Raw genomic sequence first — 19,738 nt, 5'->3', positions numbered from 1 at the left:
AAAACAAAATTCCACATTTTTGTAGATAGGAGCTTGAAACTTCTACAATAGAGTTCTCTGATACGTTGAATCTGATGGTGCGATTTTCGTTAAGATTCTATGACTTTTAGGGGGTGTTTCCCCCTATTTTCTAAAATAACGCAAATTTCTCAGGCTCGTTTGGAGCCCAAATCGAAAATCCAGATCAATTTATGTCTACTTTCAAAGTAAAAGGGCAAATTTATCATAGAGCAGGGTCCCTTCTACCATTCTCAGGCGAGAATCATAAATTTTTACAATTGTACTTCATCAGTGATAGAAATTCTGAATTGAATGCACGTTGCGAAATTTCTCCCAACGTTGAAAGGGCAATCGTTTCCCAATTGCAAAATCTTTTCCACGAAAATACTAATTTAGTGCGTCTGTTCAAAACAGTAATCGATTTGATGCCTACTGATACGCATAAAATTGTTATTTCCGCTGACAAAACGCCTCCTGGCCAACATGTGCGTAGATACAATGCTCCAACTATCGACGAAGTGGCAATCGTTATGGTCGGTGATCAGTTTTTATCTCGAGATATTATTCTTCATAAGTGAAACGCTCAGTTGTTAATAATTGCTGAAACTCATCGATGCTACGATGCCCTACAATATCCTATCATTTTTTGGGATGGAGCCGACGGCTATCACTTTAATATTAAATTGATGAATCCAGCCACTAACAAAGAAATGAATAAGAAATGCAGTGCAATGCATTATTATTCCTATAGACTAATGATTCGGCAGGATGAAGAAAATTATATTTTAAAATGCCGTGAATTGTTTCACCAATTTGTCGTTGATATGTATGCTAAAATTGAATCAGAACGTTTGCTATATATCCGCCTGAATCAGACCAAGCTCGAACTGAACAATACATTCATTTGCGAGATGCAGTTATAAATGACGGTAATACCACAAACGGAAGATTAACAATTTTACCTTCGTCATTTGCTGGCAGTCCCCGTCATATGCATGAATATGCTCAAGAGGCTATTGCGTATGTTCGTCTCTATGGTCGTCCAGATTTATTTATTACATTCACATGTAATCAATCTTGGGACGAGATACTGCAGCTTTAACTTCAAGGACAATCGGCGGTTCATAGGCATGACATTACGGCCCGTGTCTTCCGGCAAAAGTTGAAATCACTGATAAACTACATAGTAAAACTTGAAGTGTCTGGGTCAGTGCGATGCTGGATGTACTCAGTGGAATGGCAAAAACAAGGTTTGCCACACGCACATATACTAATCTGGCTACATAAAAAAAATTACTTCGAACGAAATTGATGATGTGATTTCTGCTGAAATACCTGATAAAAATGTCGATAAGGGTTTACATGATATTATTGTAAGAAATGTGATACATGGACCTTGCGGTGCACTGAACGAAAATTCACCATGCATGGCCAAAGGAAGGTGCACAAAGCAATATCCTCGACTTTTAGTATCAAACACAATTACTGGCAATGATGGTTACCCACAATATAGAAGAAGATCTACTGAAGATGGCGGTAAAACAGCAATAATAAAGAAGCGTAACGGTACCACCATCGAAGTAGATAACCAGTGGGTTGTTCCATATTCCCCATTATTATCAAAAACGTTTAATGCACACATAAACGTTGAATACTGTAACTCCGTAAAGGCAATCAAATACATATGTAAAAACGTCAACAAAGGCAGTGACATGACAGTTTTTGGCTTGCAGCCCGAAATCAAATATTTTGACGAAATCGTACAATATCAGGCTGGAAGATACATAAGCAGTAATGAAGCTATTTGGCGAATTCTTTCATTTCCGATACATTAACGTAGTCCAGCTGTTGTTCACTTAGCGGTACATTTACAGAATTGTCAACGTGTTTATTTCACAGAAACCAACGTGCAAGAAAGAGCCCTGAATCCACCGGATACAACATTAACAGCTTTTTTTTCGCTTATCAAAAATTATTCTTTTGCAAAAAAACTGCTGTATACTGAAGTGCCTTCGTATTACACGTGGAATACTAAAAATAAAGTATTTGAACGTCGAAAACAGGGTAAGTCAGTCGACGGCCAACCTACCATCTTCAAAGATACCACGATAGGAAGCCTCTACACCGTTCACCCCAATCAACATGAATGCTTCTTTCTACGCCTGCTTTTGGTGAATGTACCCGGTCCGACATCCTTTGAGTATTTGAGAACTGTAAACGGTACTACACATGACACTTACCGTAGTGCATGCCAAGCTCTGAATTTATTGGAGAATGACCAACACTGGGATAACTGCATCAATGACGCGTGCGAAACGTCAAACCCAAGTCAAATTCGTGCATTGTTTGGCATCATTTTAACAACTTGCTCTCCATCAGCTCCTACAGAGTTATGGGAAAAATATAAGTCAAAAATGTCCGAAGATATACGCCATCGAAAACAGTTAGAGACGTCAGATATGACTTTTGATTTTACATCAGAAATTTATAACTACACTTCAGTTATTATAGAAGATTTGTGCGTACGTATGGCAAACAAACCTCTTCAGCATTTGGGAATGCCTTCACCTAACCGTATCGCTGTTGTTTCGACATGTGTAGAATTGGATCGTGAACAAAGTTACAGTACGAGTGATCTATTGTCGTATGTACAAAATAACATTTCCAAGTTAACGTCGGAACAAAAAGACATTTATGATACGATAATGCATTGTGTCGATAACAACGTTGGAGAAATTTTCTTTTTGGATGCGCCAGGAGGTACTGGTAAAACGTTTGTGATAAAACTGATTCTGGCATCAATTCGATCAAAAAATGATATAGCGTTGGCAATTGCGTCGTCCGGAATAGTCGCAACATTGGTGCCTGGTGGAAGAACTGCTCATTCCGCTTTGAAATCGCCTCTGAATTTGCATTCTACAGAAACTCCCACGTGCAATATTTCCAAATCATCTGGGATGGGTAAAGTATTGCAGCAATGCAAACTTATTATTTGGGATGAGTGCACAATGGCACACAAAAAATCGCTCGAGGCTCTGGATCAATGCTTGAAAGATTTGAGAGGGAATTCAAAACCCTTTGGCAGCACATTAATATTGCTTGCGGGAGATTTCAGGCAAACATTACCTATAATACCTAGATCAACTCCTGCAGACGAAATGAAAGCTTGCCTGAAAAATTCTAATTTATGGGCACACGTAAAAATATTAAAATTAACTACAAATATGCGTGTCCGATTGCAAAACGATGACTTTGGTCAAACATTTTCAGATCAATTGCTGGCAATTGGAAATTTCAGGACGTATACAACTACCTGCTGATTTCTGTAATTTAGTGACGTCCAAAAATGAATTGATTGAATAAGTATTTCCGAATATTCTAAAAAACTATAAAAATAATAAATGGCTAAGTGAAAGAGCGATTCTCGCACCCAAAAATATAGACGTCCACGAAATCAACAATATTGTTTTGACCAAGATTCGAGACCAGGCAGTCCTTTACAAGTCAGTCGACACAGTTTTGGAACCAAATGAAGCGGTTAATTATCCATCTGAATTTTTAAATTCCATAGATCCTTCAGGGTTTCCACCACACGTGCTACAACTAAAAATAGGCGTGCCAATAATATTTTTAAGAAATATCAACCCACCAAAGCTTTGCAATGGCACGCGACTTACCGTAAAAAAAACAATGGAAAACCTAATAGAGGCCACAATCTTGACAGGGCCTTTTGAGGGTGAGGATGTTCTTATTCCTCGCATTCCCATGATTCCAACGGATCTGCCTTTTCAATTTAAAAGATTGCAATTTCCAATTCGATTAGCATTTGCAATCACCATTAACAAAGCTCAAGGTCAATCATTAGAAAAATGTGGTATAAATCTTAATACTGATTGTTTTTCCCATGGACAATTGTACGTTGCATGTTCGAGGGTTGGTAAACCTGACAATCTATTTATATGCAGCGACAATTGGACAGCGAAGAATGTTGTATATTCGCAAGTTTTACGCAGTTAATTTGTATTGTATCTATCTATCTATCTATTTATATAAAAACGAGTTGTGTGTATGCATGTTTTTTGTTTGTAAAAAGAGTGTTTGCATATGACGTCATTATTAGTACATACGGCTTTGTATATGCACAGACAATGGGAAAGCCAAGAATGTTGTATATTCGCAATTTTTACGTAGTTTGAAACACATATATAAATCTATCTATATTCACAGGTGGGACACAGGGACACAACTACAATGGCGCATAACTAATATGGCGCGTAACGACTTACGCGCACGGGGGGGGGGTTGGGGGGCGCAAAGCGCCCCACCAACTAGGTGTTGGGGTGGCTTGAAGCGCCACCCCAACAGCTAGTCTATATATAGAAATAAGTTGTCTGTCTGTTGTCTGTTACATATGTCTGTTACGCCAGATTATATCTTCTATATATATAAAAATAAGTTATATGTATTTTTGTGTTGAGGGTTTAAATGTAAAAACTGGGTATTGCATAAATATTTCGAAATATTTTGACAATCATAATATTTGAACGAGTCATGTCAAAACCTTGAAGAATTTTTGGAAGTGGAAGAATTAATGATATGAAAGAGAAGGGTCCCAAAAGTGAATCACCAAAAAGATTAAATGTTAAGGATATGAGTGACAAGGACTTAAAAGAACAAGGGTTCCCAAGCCCCCCCCCCCCCCGTGCGCGTAAGTCGTTACGCGCCATATTAGTTATGCGCCATTGTAGTTGTGTCCCTGTGTCCCACCTGTGAATATAACAATATTCACACGAAATCAACAATATTGTTTTGACCATGATTCGAGACCAGGCAGTCCTTAACAAGTCAGTCGACACAGTTTTGGAACCAAATGAAGCGGTTAATTATCCATCTGAATTTTTAAATTCCATAGATCTTTCAGGGTTTCCACCACACTTGCTACAACTAAAAATGGGCGTACCAATATTACTTTTAAGAAATATCAACCCACCAAAGCTTTGCAATGGCACGCGACTTGCCGTAAAAAAAAACAATGGAAAACCTAATAGATGCCACAATCTTGACAGGGCCTTCTGAGGGTGAGGCTGTTCTTATTCCTCGCATTCCCATGATTCCAACGGATCTGCCTTTTCAATTTAAAAGATTGCAATTCCCAATTCGATTAGCATTTGCAATCACCATTAACAAAGCTCAAGGTCAATCATTAGAAAAATGTGGTATAGATCTTAATACTGATTGTTTTTCCCATGGACAATTGTACGTTGCATGTTCGAGGGTCGGTAAACCTGACAATCTATTTATATGCAGCGACAATTGGACAGCGAAGAATGTTGTATATTCGCAAGTTTTACGCAGTTAATTTGTATTGTATCTATCTATCTATATAAAAACGAGTTGTGTGTATGCATGTTTGTTTGTTTGTAAAAAGAGCGTTTGCATATGACGTCATTATTAGTGCATACGGCTTTGTATATGCACAGACAATGGGAAAGCCTAGAATGTTGTATATTCGCAATTTTTACGTAGTTTAACTCCTGCAGACGAAATGAAAGCTTGCCTGAAAAATTCTAATTTATGGGCACACGTAAAAATATTAAAATTAACTACAAATATGCGTGTCCGATTGCAAAACGATGACTCTGGTCAAACATTTTCAGATCAATTGCTGGCAATTGGAAACGGAAAGCTCCCAATAGACTCAATTTCAGGACGTATACAACTACCTGCTGATTTCTGTAATTTAGTGACGTCCAAAAATGAATTGATTGAAAAAGTATTTCCGAATATTTTAAAAAACTATAAAAATAATAAATGGCTAAGTGAAAGAGCGATTCTCGCACCCAAAAATATAGACGTCCACGAAATCAACAATATTGTTTTGACCAAGATTCGAGACCAGGCAGTCCTTTACAAGTCAGTCGACACAGTTTTGGAACCAAATGAAGCGGTTAATTATCCATCTGAATTTTTAAATTCCATAGATCCTTCAGGGTTTCCACCACACGTGCTACAACTAAAAATAGGCGTGCCAATAATACTTTTAAGAAATATCAACCCACCAAAGCTTTGCAATGGCACGCGACTTGCCGTAAAAAAAAAACAATGGAAAACCTAATAGAGGCCACAATCTTGACAGGGCCTTTTGAGGGTGAGGATGTTCTTATTCCTCGCATTCCCATGATTCCAACGGATCTGCCTTTTCAATTTAAAAGATTGCAATTTCCAATTCGATTAGCATTTGCAATCACCATTAACAAAGCTCAAGGTCAATCATTAGAAAAATGTGGTATAAATCTTAATACTGATTGTTTTTCCCATGGACAATTGTACGTTGCATGTTCGAGGGTTGGTAAACCTGACAATCTATTTATATGCAGCGACAATTGGACAGCGAAGAATGTTGTATATTCGCAAGTTTTACGCAGTTAATTTGTATTGTATCTATCTATCTATCTATCTATATAAAAACGAGTTGTGTGTATGCATGTTTTTTATTTGTAAAAAGAGTGTTTGCATATGACGTCATTATTAGTACATACGGCTTTGTATATGCACAGACAATGGGAAAGCCAAGAATGTTGTATATTCGCAATTTTTACGTAGTTTGAAACACATATATAAATCTATCTATATTCACAGGTGGGACACAGGGACACAACTACAATGGCGCATAACTAATATGGCGCGTAACGACTTACGCGCACGGGGGGGGGGGGGCTTGGGGGGCGCGAAGCGCCCCACCAACTAGGTGTTGGGGTGGCTTGAAGCGCCACCCCAACAGCTAGTCTATATATAGAAATAAGTTGTCTGTCTGTTGTCTGTTACATATGTCTGTTACGCCAGATTATATCTTCTATATATATAAAAATAAGTTGTATGTATTTTTGTGTTGAGGGTTTAAATGTAAAAACTGGGTATTGCATAAATATTTCGAAATATTTTGACAATCATAATATTTGAACGAGTCATGTCAAAACCTTGAAGAATTTTTGGAAGTGGAAGAATTAATGATATGAAAGAGAAGGGTCCCAAAAGTGAATCACCAAAAAGATTAAATGTTAAGGATATGAGTGACAAGGACTTAAAAGAACAAGGGAACAGATATTTCCAACAGAGAAAATATGAGGATGCTATTTCCTGCTACTCAAAGGCTATTGCAAAGAATAACCTTTTCCCACCTTATTTCACAAATCGAGCACTTTGTAACTTGAAGCTTGGAAGGTGGATTGCAGCATGCCAAGACTGCAGGCAAGCACTGGAATTAGATTTACTCTTTGTGAAGGTTCATGTGTTCCTAGGTCAGGCCCTAATGGAACTTGAACAATTTGACGAAGCTATCAATCATTTTCAAACTGCTCAAGATTTAGCACGCGATCAAAAGCTTTTGTTTGGCGATGATATTACGTCGTTTATTAGGAAATCGAGAAAACGAAGATGGAACGTATTGGAATGTAAACGGGTTTCAGAAGAAATTGAACTTCAGACATATTTGAATCGCTTGATTCTTGAAGATAAGGATAGGCAGATTGAGAATATTCACAATGGAAGAGATTATAGTGAAGTCCAAGATGAAATTGCCTCAATGGAAGAAAAGAGTGATAGATATGTTGGGGAACTTGAGGCATTGTTCAGCAAGGTCGATGAACGTCGAATGAAAAGGGATGTTCCCGACTTTTTGTGTGGAAAGATAAGTCTCGAAACTCTTAAAGACCCGGTGATAACCCCGTCGGGTATCACATATGACAGAAAGGATATTGAAGAACACTTACAGAGAGTTGGTCACTTCGACCCAGTAACCCGAGCTCCATTAACTCAGGATCAGCTGATACCCAATTTTGCTATGAAGGAAGTTGTTGACGCCTTCTTAAGTGAGAACGAGTGGGCCATTGACTACTGATAAAAATCCAGAATTGATCAAGGCCAGGTACAGAATTATAGAGCAACCCGCGGCCCATAGTAATATTTCTTAAGCATCTTTTTAAAAACGGTGCTACAAAATTGCCATTTGTAACTCAGTGAGAAATACCAACTATTATTACCATTGCTCTTAACTGAAAAAGGTCATTTTAAAAACAAATTTAAACAAATTCTTAAATAAGGGCTTGAAACCATTTGAAAATGGAGTAGGATAAATATGAAAATACACATTTGGAATTGATGAAGCCCGATTCGTAAAAATTGCAATCCCCCCTTTTGACCAACAAAGAAACTCACTTATTGCATGGATGCTCGTTTAAGTTTCGTTTTAAGTTTCGCTGTTTCTTTTAAGTTTTAATGTTGCTCCTATCTTTCAGTTGAAAAAAAAACTTGTTTTTATTTATTTAATCACAATAATCAAACGACTCAAACTCAAAATGAGCAGAAATTAATATGAATAGGGTCACAATTCCTATGCCTTTTCAAGGAAAGAACATAATTTGCACTTTATTGAATTTATTTTTAATGTTTTGACTTTTATAACTTTAATAAATACAAAATTATTAATATTTTAAGAAATAGAAATCTTTACGTGATATTAAACTGATAAATCATATTCATTTGTATTTTTTTAAGCAATTAAATGAAAAAAGTTTTTTTCACTGAAAGTACGGAGCAGCATTAAAATTTAAAACGAACAGAAATTATTACGTATATGAGGGGGGTATTATACTGATGATTTAAGCATCCTTGATGAAAGTATGAGCAAAATAATTGAACTGTTAGAGGTTTTGCGAAATCAGGGTGCCAAAATAGGCTTGAAAATTATGGTAAGAAAACTAAGTCACTAAGGCTAGGAATAAGTGCAGATGAGAAGGTGAGGTTGGGTCAGAGAATTGGGACAGAATTCAAATTTTTGTGTTAAGAGCGAGGTATTTTGGAGGAGTAAACCCCCTAATATAGGCCTACGTAATAATTTCTGTTCGTTTTAAGTTTTAATGTTGCTCCTTTCTTTCGTTAAAAAAAAAATTTAATTTCTGATCGTTGTTTAAACAATTCCAGGAAATCTGGCTGCTCCAGACTTCCTTAACTTAATGTTTCCAGGTTAAGGAGCAGCACTAAACCTTTTTTAAGTTACCTCTTTTAAGTGACCAAAGACATTGGAGGGAAATTAGCCCCCACCCTAGCCCCCTATTCCTAAAGTCATCTGAACAAGAATTTGGGATTCATTTGAGCACTTATGTATTGTGTGGCAAACACTCAACAAATGAAGCTGGGTTAATCCTAATGAAAAATAGCAACATGTAAAGTATGTTGATTCCGCATGCAAAATGTGTTGCAAGAAAGACTAATTGCGAGAATAGTTTGAAATATGTTTAATTTGGGCTATATATTCGTACATCAGGAGGGGGAGGGATAAAGTATAGCGAGGCTGCGTACAATGTGTGTTAACTATGCCTATTCTATATATTATGAAGTAAGAATTGTTTTCTTAACATGTTTCTTTCTCTCCAGTTAGTTATCTAGGAAAATGCTACCTGGGTATTCCCTATGCATTTTGCCATGATTCTCTTGTGTTTCAACGCATGTACTCGTATATCTATGGCGCTTTCATCTTGCTTTATTTAATTGACTCCACTTGGATTTTGTCATATTTTGCAGTTTAAGTATCTTATTCTTGTTTTTAATCAGAAATTCCTGATCGAATGTTGAAACTGCGACCCATCTGTCGACGAGAAGTTGACACAAAAAATACGCAAATCAACAAATTCAGCAAAGTTTTTGTGTTGCCTAGAACTACATCGGGACCCATTGAGGGGTACGGGAGGTGTATCCGGAACGCTGAAATGGACATCGACTGACACGTTTTTTTCTTCGTAGCTGAGCTCACGGATTCATCGGGAAAATCGAGAATGTCCCGAAAATGTAAGTTTATTAACTTAAAATTTAATATACTATTTGTATTTTTGTTTATCCGCCGATAGCGGGCCTTTATGACCTATGCTATTATTATCATAGGCAGCGCAATAGTGCTAGAGCAATGCGGGCGCAATGTATTATGTGTTTATTGATTTATTTATTTTTTTGCTTTTTTTTTGACCAGGGTAGTATTATAAGTAGTATAAGTAGTTATGACAGAAACTTTGAAACGGACTCAGCCAATTCGAAATTGAAAATCCTTTTTGATAATCAAAAGTGATTGGAGGAAAGCTAGCCCCCCTTCCCACGGTCATCATTTCCCTAGACACATCCAATCAAAATTTAAAATAATGTTTTTTTCGGCTTTGTTAAAAGGTCTAGAAATTATGCCTTTTGCATGACAGCCCCCCTCCTACAGTCCTCAGGACAGGAGTTTTGAGTTATTACCCAGGGTCATTTAAGCTTGTAGAAATGTTAGTCAAATAAACTTTGGAGGGGGCTCGTCGGATTGGAAATGAGAAATTCTAGTGCCTTTTTTGTGAGTCAATGATCGGAGGCCAGTTACCCCCCCCCCCTCTTCCATGCCCAAAGAAGAAACCCCCTCTTCCCCCATTTTTCCATGCCCCCCTCTTCGGATTGATTTTCCCCAAATGAATCCGATAGAATCTGCTTAAAAAAATGTCCAAAGATCACGTTGCAAAGCCTTTGGGGCTGACAAAACTCCTCATAGTCTGGGAGCAAGGGTTGTAAGTAATGCCCCAGGGGCGTATGAGGTTTTTATGGAAGGGATGGTCCTGTTAAGGTAAGAGGAGGCTCATTGGAATGAAAGTGTATAGTTCTAGTTCCCTTTTAAAAGTCAAAAGTGATGGAGGGCAACTAGTCCCGTGTCCCTGAGATACTCAATTCCCAAAACATATCTGATCGAAAGTGTGAGATAACCATTATGTTCATAATAATCCAACGAACATATAACATTGTCTAGAATGACCCCCATAGATTATTGGGCAAGGGTTGTAAGTCATGTCCTGGGCCTTATTATGGTTTTTACAGATCATGTTGTCGCATAAACTTTGGATCGGGTGAGGCTCATTTGATTGGAATCATGGCAAAATGCATAGGGAATACCCAGGTAGCATTTTCCTAGATAACTAACTGGAGAGAAGGAAACATGTTAAGAAAACAATTCTTACTTCATAATATATAGAATAGGCATAGTTAACACACATTGCACGCAGCCTCGCTATACTTTATCCCTCCCCCTCCTGATGTACGAATATATAGCCCAAATTAAACATATTTCAAACTATTTTCGCAATTAGTCTTTCTTGCAACACATTTTGCATGCGGAATCAACATACTTTACCCCCACACCCCTAATACACAAATATACAGCCCAAATTTGTCTCTAAAGTATTATAATTTCATTACATGTTGCTATTTTTCATTAGGGTTAACCCAGCTTCATTTGTTGAGTGTTTGCCACACAATACATAAGTGCTCAAATGAATCCCAAATTCTTGTTCAGATGACTTTAGGAAAAGGGGGCTAGGGTGGGGGCTAATTTCCCTCCAATGTCTTTGGTCACTTAAAAGAGGTAACTTAAAAAAGGTTTAGTGCTGCTCCTTAACCTGGAAATATTAAGTTAAGGAAGTCTGGAGCAGCCAGATTTCCTGGAATTGTTTAAACAACGATCAGAAATTAATTTTTTTTTTTAACGAAAGAAAGGAGCAACATTAAAACTTAAAACGAACAGAAATTATTACGTAGGCCTATATTAGGGGGTTTACTCCTCCAAAATACCTCGCTCTTAACACAAAAATTTGAATTCTGTCCCAATTCTCTGACCCAACCTCACCTTCTCATCTGCACTTATTCCTAGCCTTAGTGACTTAGTTTTCTTACCATAATTTTCAAGCCTATTCTGGCACCCTGATTTCGCAAAACCTCTAACAGTTCAATTATTTTGCTCATACTTTCATCAAGGATGCTTAAATCATCAGTATAATACCCCCCTCATATACGTAATAATTTCTGTTCGTTTTAAATTTTAATGCTGCTCCGTACTTTCAGTTGAAAAAAACTTTTTTCATTTAATTGCTTAAAAAAATACAAATGAATATGATTTATCAGTTTAATATCACGTAAAGATTTCTATTTCTTAAAATCTTAATAATTTTGTATTTATTAAAGTTATAAAAGTCAAAACATTAAAAAAAAATTCAATAAAGTGCAAATTATGTTCTTTCCTTGAAAAGGCATAGGAATTGTGACCCTATTCATATTAATTTCTGCTCATTTTGAGTTTGAGTCGTTTGATTATTGTAATTAAATAAATAAAAACAAGTTTTTTTTTCAACTGAAAGATAGGAGCAACATTAAAACTTAAAAGAAACAGCGAAACTTAAAACGAAACTTAAACGAGCAAACTTAATGGCAATTTTGTAGCACCGTTTTTAAAAAGATGCTTAAGAAATATTACTATGGGCCGCGGGTTGCTCTATAATTCTGTAGCTATTGCATTAACCGAAGACTGGCTTTTTGCGACTGTGCATATTCAAATTTCTATTTCATCAAATTTGTTTACGCTGTTTTCATCAGTTGGGAGGTGTATACCAATTTTAGCTCTAGGCGTTCTTTCCCCCATGGGAAAATATTCCCCCTCCCCCGATAAAAATATCCCCGTGGAAAATACCCCCCCGCCCCAAAAAAAAGAAAATACACCCCGTTGAAAATAATCCCAGCGGAAAATACCCCACCTCCCGAAAAATACACCCCTTTGAAAATACCCTCCCCCCAGAAAATTGCTCCGCGGAAAATATTCCTCCAATAAATACCCCCCCCCCCTCCCAGGAAAATACTCCCAACAGGAAACAAAAGTTTACAAATTTCAAAATTTTACTTGAGCTTTGTTTTTTATTTTCCGTAGGGGGAAGGATTTTGGTACTTGTGTATTATATACCACTCACTCAAGTTTATTATAAAAAGTCCATAAATTTATAAATGATATACAAATAAAGGTGACAAATAATCACATAAAATTGTTAATTAGAACACACTTTTTCCTGAACTTTATTTCTAAATTCTTCAAACCTTGTTATGTCATTAACTGTATTATCATTACTATTCCGGAATTTTATTCCTTGATAAAAAAAAGGAAACTTAGATCGCGTAGTGATTGTAATTGGAGCAGACAACCTTTCACTTAGCGGTACATTTACAGCATGGACAACGTGTTTATTTTTTGGAATCTAACGTGCGACAAAGAGCCCTGAATCCACCAGACACAACTTTAACTGCTTTCTTTTCGTTATGTCAAAATGATTCTTTTGCAAAAAAACTTTTTTCTTTTGCAAAATCATATTAACAACGTCCTCTCCTTCAGCTCCTACAGAGTTATGGGAGAAATATAAATCGAAAATGGCTGAGGATATACTCCAAGAAAACGGTTAGAGACGTCAGATATGACCTTTGATTTTACATCAGAAAACTATATTACGCTTTAGTTATTGTCAAAAGTTTGAGAAAATTCGTTAAGGTCCTTAATTTAGAGAAAACTATTTGTTAGTCACGTCATTTTTGTATACCTTAGCAAGGCAATGACGTTGTCACACTTGTCAAACTTCTAAGGAAAAACTGAGGAAGATTTTTATGCATGGAGATACTTATATTAAATTACTTAATGAGAGAAAATAAAAATTTGCATAGATTTTCAATACTATATTTAATATATATGTATTAAAAACATTTAGAAATATCTAGTATTTAGTATCTAGTATTTAGTATTTAGTATTATTATTTTTATTAAAGATTTGTGCGTATGTATGGCAAACAAACATCTTCATAGTTTGGGAATGCCTTCACCTAATCGTAACGCTGCTGTTTCAACATGTGTAGAATTGGACCGTGAACAAAGATACAGCACGAGTGATTTATTGTCGTACAAAATAACATTTCTAAGTTAACGTCTGAGCAAAAGGACATTTATGACAAGATAATGCATTTTGTCCATAACAATGTTGGAGAAATCTTCTTTTTGGATGCCCCAGGAGGTACTGGTGAGACATTTGTGATAAAATTGATTCTGGCATCAATTCGATCAAAAAATGACATAGCGTTGTCAATTGCGTCATCCGGAATAGCCGCAACGTTGCTGCCTGGTGGAAGAACTGCTCATTCCGCTTTGAAATTGCCTCTGAATTTTCATTCTAAAGAAACTCACTCGTGCAATATTTCCAAATCATCTGGGATAGGTAAAGTATTGCAGCAATGCAAACTTATTATTTGGGATGAGTGCACAATGGAACACAAAAATCGCTCGAAGCTCTGGATCAAACATTGAGAGATTTGCGAGGGAATTGGAAACCCTTTGGCAGCACATTAATATTGCTTGCGGGAGATTTCAGGCAAACATTACCTATAATACCTAGATCAACCCCTGCAGACGAAATGAATGCCTGCCCGAAAAATTCTAATTTATGGTCACACGTAAAGACATTAAAACTAACTACAAATATGCGTGTCCGATTGCAAAACAATGACTGGTCAAAGATTTCCTGATCAATTGCTGGCAATTGGAAATGGAAAGCTCCCAGTAGACTCAATTTCAGGATGTATTCAACTGCCTGCTGAATTCTGTAATTTAGTGACGTCCAAAAATGAATTGGTTGAAAAAGTATTTCCGAATATTTTAACCAATTATAAAAATCATAAATGGCTAAAAGAACAAGCGATTCTGACAGCCAATAATAAAGACATCCACAAAATCAACAATATTGTTTTGACCAAGATTCGAGACCAGGCAGTCCTTTACAAGTCAGTCGGCACAGTTCTGGAACCAAATGAGGCGGTTAATTATCCATAAGTATTTTAAAATTCTCTAGGTCTCCCAGGGTTTCCATCAAACGTGCTACAACTAAAAATAGGCGTACCAATAATATTGTTACGAAATATCAACCCACCAAAGCTTTGCAATGGCACGCGACTTGCCGTAAAAAAACAATGGAAAACGTAATAGAGGCAACAATGTTGACAGGGCTTTTTGAGGGTGAGGCTTTTCTTATTCCTCGCATTCCAATGATTCCAACGGATCTGCCTTTTCAATTTAAAAGATTGCAATTCCCAGTTCGATTAGCATTTGCAATCACCATCAACAAAGCTCAGGGGCAATCATTAGAAAAATGCTGTACAGATCTTAATACAGATTGTTTTTCCCATGGACAATTGTACGTGGCATGTTTGAGTGTCGGTAAACCTGACAATCTATTTATATGCACTGACAATGGGACAGCGAAGAATGTTGTATTTTCGCAAGTTTTACGTAGTTAATTTGTATTGTATATGTGTGTCTATCTATCTATCTATATAAAAATAAGTTGTATGTATGCATATTTGTTTGTTTGTAAAAAGAGCGTTTGCATATGACTTCATTATAAGTATATAAGGCATTGTATATGCACAGACAATGGGAGAGCCAAGAATGTTGTATATTCGCAAGTTTTACGTAGTTAAAAACATATTTATCTATCTATATTCACAGGTGGGACACAGGGACACAACTACAATGGCGCATAACTAATATGGCGCGTAATGACTGACGCGCGCGCGGGGGCTTGGGGGGTGGGGCAAAGCGCCCCCACCAACTAGGTGTTGGGGTGACCAACTAGGATATATATATATATATATGTATATATATATATATATATATATATATATATATATATATATATATATATATATATATATATATACATCTATATAAAAATAAGTTGTCTGTCTGTTATGTCTGTTTCACTTTGTCTGTTAATCGGCTTGCTTGAATAATCAAATATCTTTGAAAAGACAACAGTATTGAAAGAGATTAAATTTCTTAAAGAGTAAAAAACTGGTAACTTCAAAAATCTATCTATCTATCTATCTCTGTCTTCTATATATATAAAAATAAGTTGTCTGTCTGTGTGTCTGTCTGTCAGGTGACGTCATGTTTCTGTATCGACTGACGTCATGAAGTTAATTGTCGTCATTTTTGCTATGACGGTGACGTCATTAAAGATATTTAACACATATATGTTCACGTAGAAATCTATTAATGTTTAAGTTTAAAATGGCTGATGAACTTACAATGGCAAAAGCCGATGAAGATGCTCAAAGAGTCTATGCCAAAAAACTTGCTGCTGATAGAGAAAGTCAGAAAAGAAAGCATGCCGAGGAATCAAAAGAACAACAAGGAAACAGGCTTGAGGCTGATAGAGAAAGAAAGAACAGAAAGCGTGCCGAGGAATCAAAAGAACAGCAAGGAAACAGGCTTGAGGCTGATAGAGAAAGAAAGAACGGAAATCGTGCCGAGGAACTACCAGAGCAACGCGAAAGCAGACTTGCTGCTAAAAGAGAAAGTGAAAAAAGAAGGCGTGCCGAGGAATTACAAGAACAGCAAGAAATCAGGCTTGCTGCTGATAGAGAAAGTAAGAAAAGAAAGCGTGCCGAGGAATCACAAAAACAGCAAGAAATCAGGCTTGCTGCTGATAGAGAAAGTAAGAAAAGAAAGCGTGCCGAGGAATCAGAGCAACCTGAAAGTTATCGCCTGGCATTCAGGTACAGCCCAGTCGATGATTATAGCTTGAGTAGATGTGTTCAAATCGGGACAATGTCTAAAATTTGTCCCTATTGCAAGGCCTTGAAATTCAATGGTGAAACAATGGGAATGTGTTGCGCCTCAGGAAAAGTTAAACTTCCTCTATTGGCTGCACCACCAGAGCCATTGAAGACTTTCCTTACTGAAAATACGTCAGAATCTAAGCGTTTTTTGTCACAAATCAGAAAATACAACTCATGTTTCCAAATGACGTCGTTTGGAGCCCAAATCGAAAATCCAGATCAATTTATGTCTACTTTCAAAGTAAAAGGGCAAATTTATCATAGAGCAGGGTCCCTTCTACCATTCTCAGGCGAGAATCATAAATTTTTACAATTGTACTTCATCAGTGATAGAAATTCTGAATTGAATGCACGTTGCGAAATTTCTCCCAACGTTGAAAGGGCAATCGTTTCCCAATTGCAAAATCTTTTCCACGAAAATACTAATTTAGTGCGTCTGTTCAAAACAGTAATCGATTTGATGCCTACTGATACGCATAAAATTGTTATTTCCGCTGACAAAACGCCTCCTGGCCAACATGTGCGTAGATACAATGCTCCAACTATCGACGAAGTGGCAATCGTTATGGTCGGTGATCAGTTTTTATCTCGAGATATTATTCTTCATAAGTGAAACGCTCAGTTGTTAATAATTGCTGAAACTCATCGATGCTACGATGCCCTACAATATCCTATCATTTTTTGGGATGGAGCCGACGGCTATCACTTTAATATTAAATTGATGAATCCAGCCACTAACAAAGAAATGAATAAGAAATGCAGTGCAATGCATTATTATTCCTATAGACTAATGATTCGGCAGGATGAAGAAAATTATATTTTAAAATGCCGTGAATTGTTTCACCAATTTGTCGTTGATATGTATGCTAAAATTGAATCAGAACGTTTGCTATATATCCGCCTGAATCAGACCAAGCTCGAACTGAACAATACATTCATTTGCGAGATGCAGTTATAAATGACGGTAATACCACAAACGGAAGATTAACAATTTTACCTTCGTCATTTGCTGGCAGTCCCCGTCATATGCATGAATATGCTCAAGAGGCTATTGCGTATGTTCGTCTCTATGGTCGTCCAGATTTATTTATTACATTCACATGTAATCAATCTTGGGACGAGATACTGCAGCTTTAACTTCAAGGACAATCGGCGGTTCATAGGCATGACATTACGGCCCGTGTCTTCCGGCAAAAGTTGAAATCACTGATAAACTACATAGTAAAACTTGAAGTGTCTGGGTCAGTGCGATGCTGGATGTACTCAGTGGAATGGCAAAAACAAGGTTTGCCACACGCACATATACTAATCTGGCTACATAAAAAAAATTACTTCGAACGAAATTGATGATGTGATTTCTGCTGAAATACCTGATAAAAATGTCGATAAGGGTTTACATGATATTATTGTAAAAAATGTGATACATGGACCTTGCGGTGCACTGAACGAAAATTCACCATGCATGGCCAAAGGAAGGTGCACAAAGCAATATCCTCGACTTTTAGTATCAAACACAATTACTGGCAATGATGGTTACCCACAATATAGAAGAAGATCTACTGAAGATGGCGGTAAAACAGCAATAATAAAGAAGCGTAACGGTACCACCATCGAAGTAGATAACCAGTGGGTTGTTCCATATTCCCCATTATTATCAAAAACGTTTAATGCACACATAAACGTTGAATACTGTAACTCCGTAAAGGCAATCAAATACATATGTAAAAACGTCAACAAAGGCAGTGACATGACAGTTTTTGGCTTGCAGCCCGAAATCAAATATTTTGACGAAATCGTACAATATCAGGCTGGAAGATACATAAGCAGTAATGAAGCTGTTTGGCGAATTCTTTCATTTCCGATACATTAATGTAGTCCAGCTGTTGTTCACTTAGCGGTACATTTACAGAATTGTCAACGTGTTTATTTCACAGAAACCAACGTGCAAGAAAGAGCCCTGAATCCACCGGATACAACATTAACAGCTTTTTTTTCGCTTATCAAAAATTATTCTTTTGCAAAAAAACTGCTCTATACTGAAGTGCCTTCGTATTACACGTGGAATACTAAAAATAAAGTATTTGAACGTCGAAAACAGGGTAAGTCAGTCGACGGCCAACCTACCATCTTCAAAGATACCACGATAGGAAGCCTCTACACCGTTCACCCCAATCAACATGAATGCTTCTTTCTACGCCTGCTTTTGGTGAATGTACCCGGTCCGACATCCTTTGAGTATTTGAGAACTGTAAACGGTACTACACATGACACTTACCGTAGTGCATGCCAAGCTCTGAATTTATTGGAGAATGACCAACACTGGGATAACTGCATCAATGACGCGTGCGAAACGTCAACCCCAAGTCAAATTCGTGAATTGTTTGGCATCATTTTAACAACTTGCTCTCCATCAGCTCCTACAGAGTTATGGGAAAAATATAAGTCAAAAATGTCCGAAGATATACGCCATCGAAAACAGTTAGAGACGTCAGATATGACTTTTGATTTTACATCAGAAATTTATAACTACACTTCAGTTATTATAGAAGATTTGTGCGTACGTATGGCAAACAAACCTCTTCAGGATTTGGGAATGCCTTCACCTAACCGTATCGCTGTTGTTTCGACATGTGTAGAATTGGATCGTGAACAAAGTTACAGTACGAGTGATCTATTGTCGTATGTACAAAATAACATTTCCAAGTTAACGTCGGAACAAAAAGACATTTATGATACGATAATGCATTGTGTCGATAACAACGTTGGAGAAATTTTCTTTTTGGATGCGCCAGGAGGTACTGGTAAAACGTTTGTGATAAAACTGATTCTGGCATCAATTCGATCAAAAAATGATATAGCGTTGGCAATTGCGTCGTCCGGAATAGTCGCAACATTGGTGCCTGGTGGAAGAACTGCTCATTCCGCTTTGAAATCGCCTCTGAATTTGCATTCTACAGAAACTCCCACGTGCAATATTTCCAAATCATCTGGGATGGGTAAAGTATTGCAGCAATGCAAACTTATTATTTGGGATGAGTGCACAATGGCACACAAAAAATCGCTCAAGGCTCTGGATTAATGCTTGAAAGATTTGAGAGGGAATTCAAAACCCTTTGGCAGCACATTAATATTGCTTGCGGGAGATTTCAGGCAAACATTACCTATAATACCTAGATCAACTCCTGCAGACGAAATGAAAGCTTGCCTGAAAAATTCTAATTTATGGGCACACGTAAAAATATTAAAATTA

The 19,738-nt window shown here is 37.0% G+C and overlaps 1 protein-coding gene across 1 annotated transcript; it reads left to right on the top strand.

Moving 5' to 3' along the window:
- Window positions 1-6,930: 6,930 nt before the first annotated feature.
- LOC136025628 (E3 ubiquitin-protein ligase CHIP-like) lies at window positions 6,931-7,897 on the top strand. The gene has a single exon (XM_065701620.1). The coding sequence runs from the start codon at window positions 7,013-7,015 to the stop codon at window positions 7,895-7,897; it is 885 nt and encodes a 294-aa protein (XP_065557692.1). The 5' UTR covers window positions 6,931-7,012.
- Window positions 7,898-19,738: the final 11,841 nt, after the last annotated feature.

Source organism: Artemia franciscana, chromosome 4 (genome assembly GCF_032884065.1).
Source record: "Artemia franciscana chromosome 4, ASM3288406v1, whole genome shotgun sequence".
Lineage (NCBI taxonomy): Eukaryota > Metazoa > Arthropoda > Branchiopoda > Anostraca > Artemiidae > Artemia > Artemia franciscana.
This window is presented reverse-complemented; position numbering and strand designations above follow the sequence as displayed.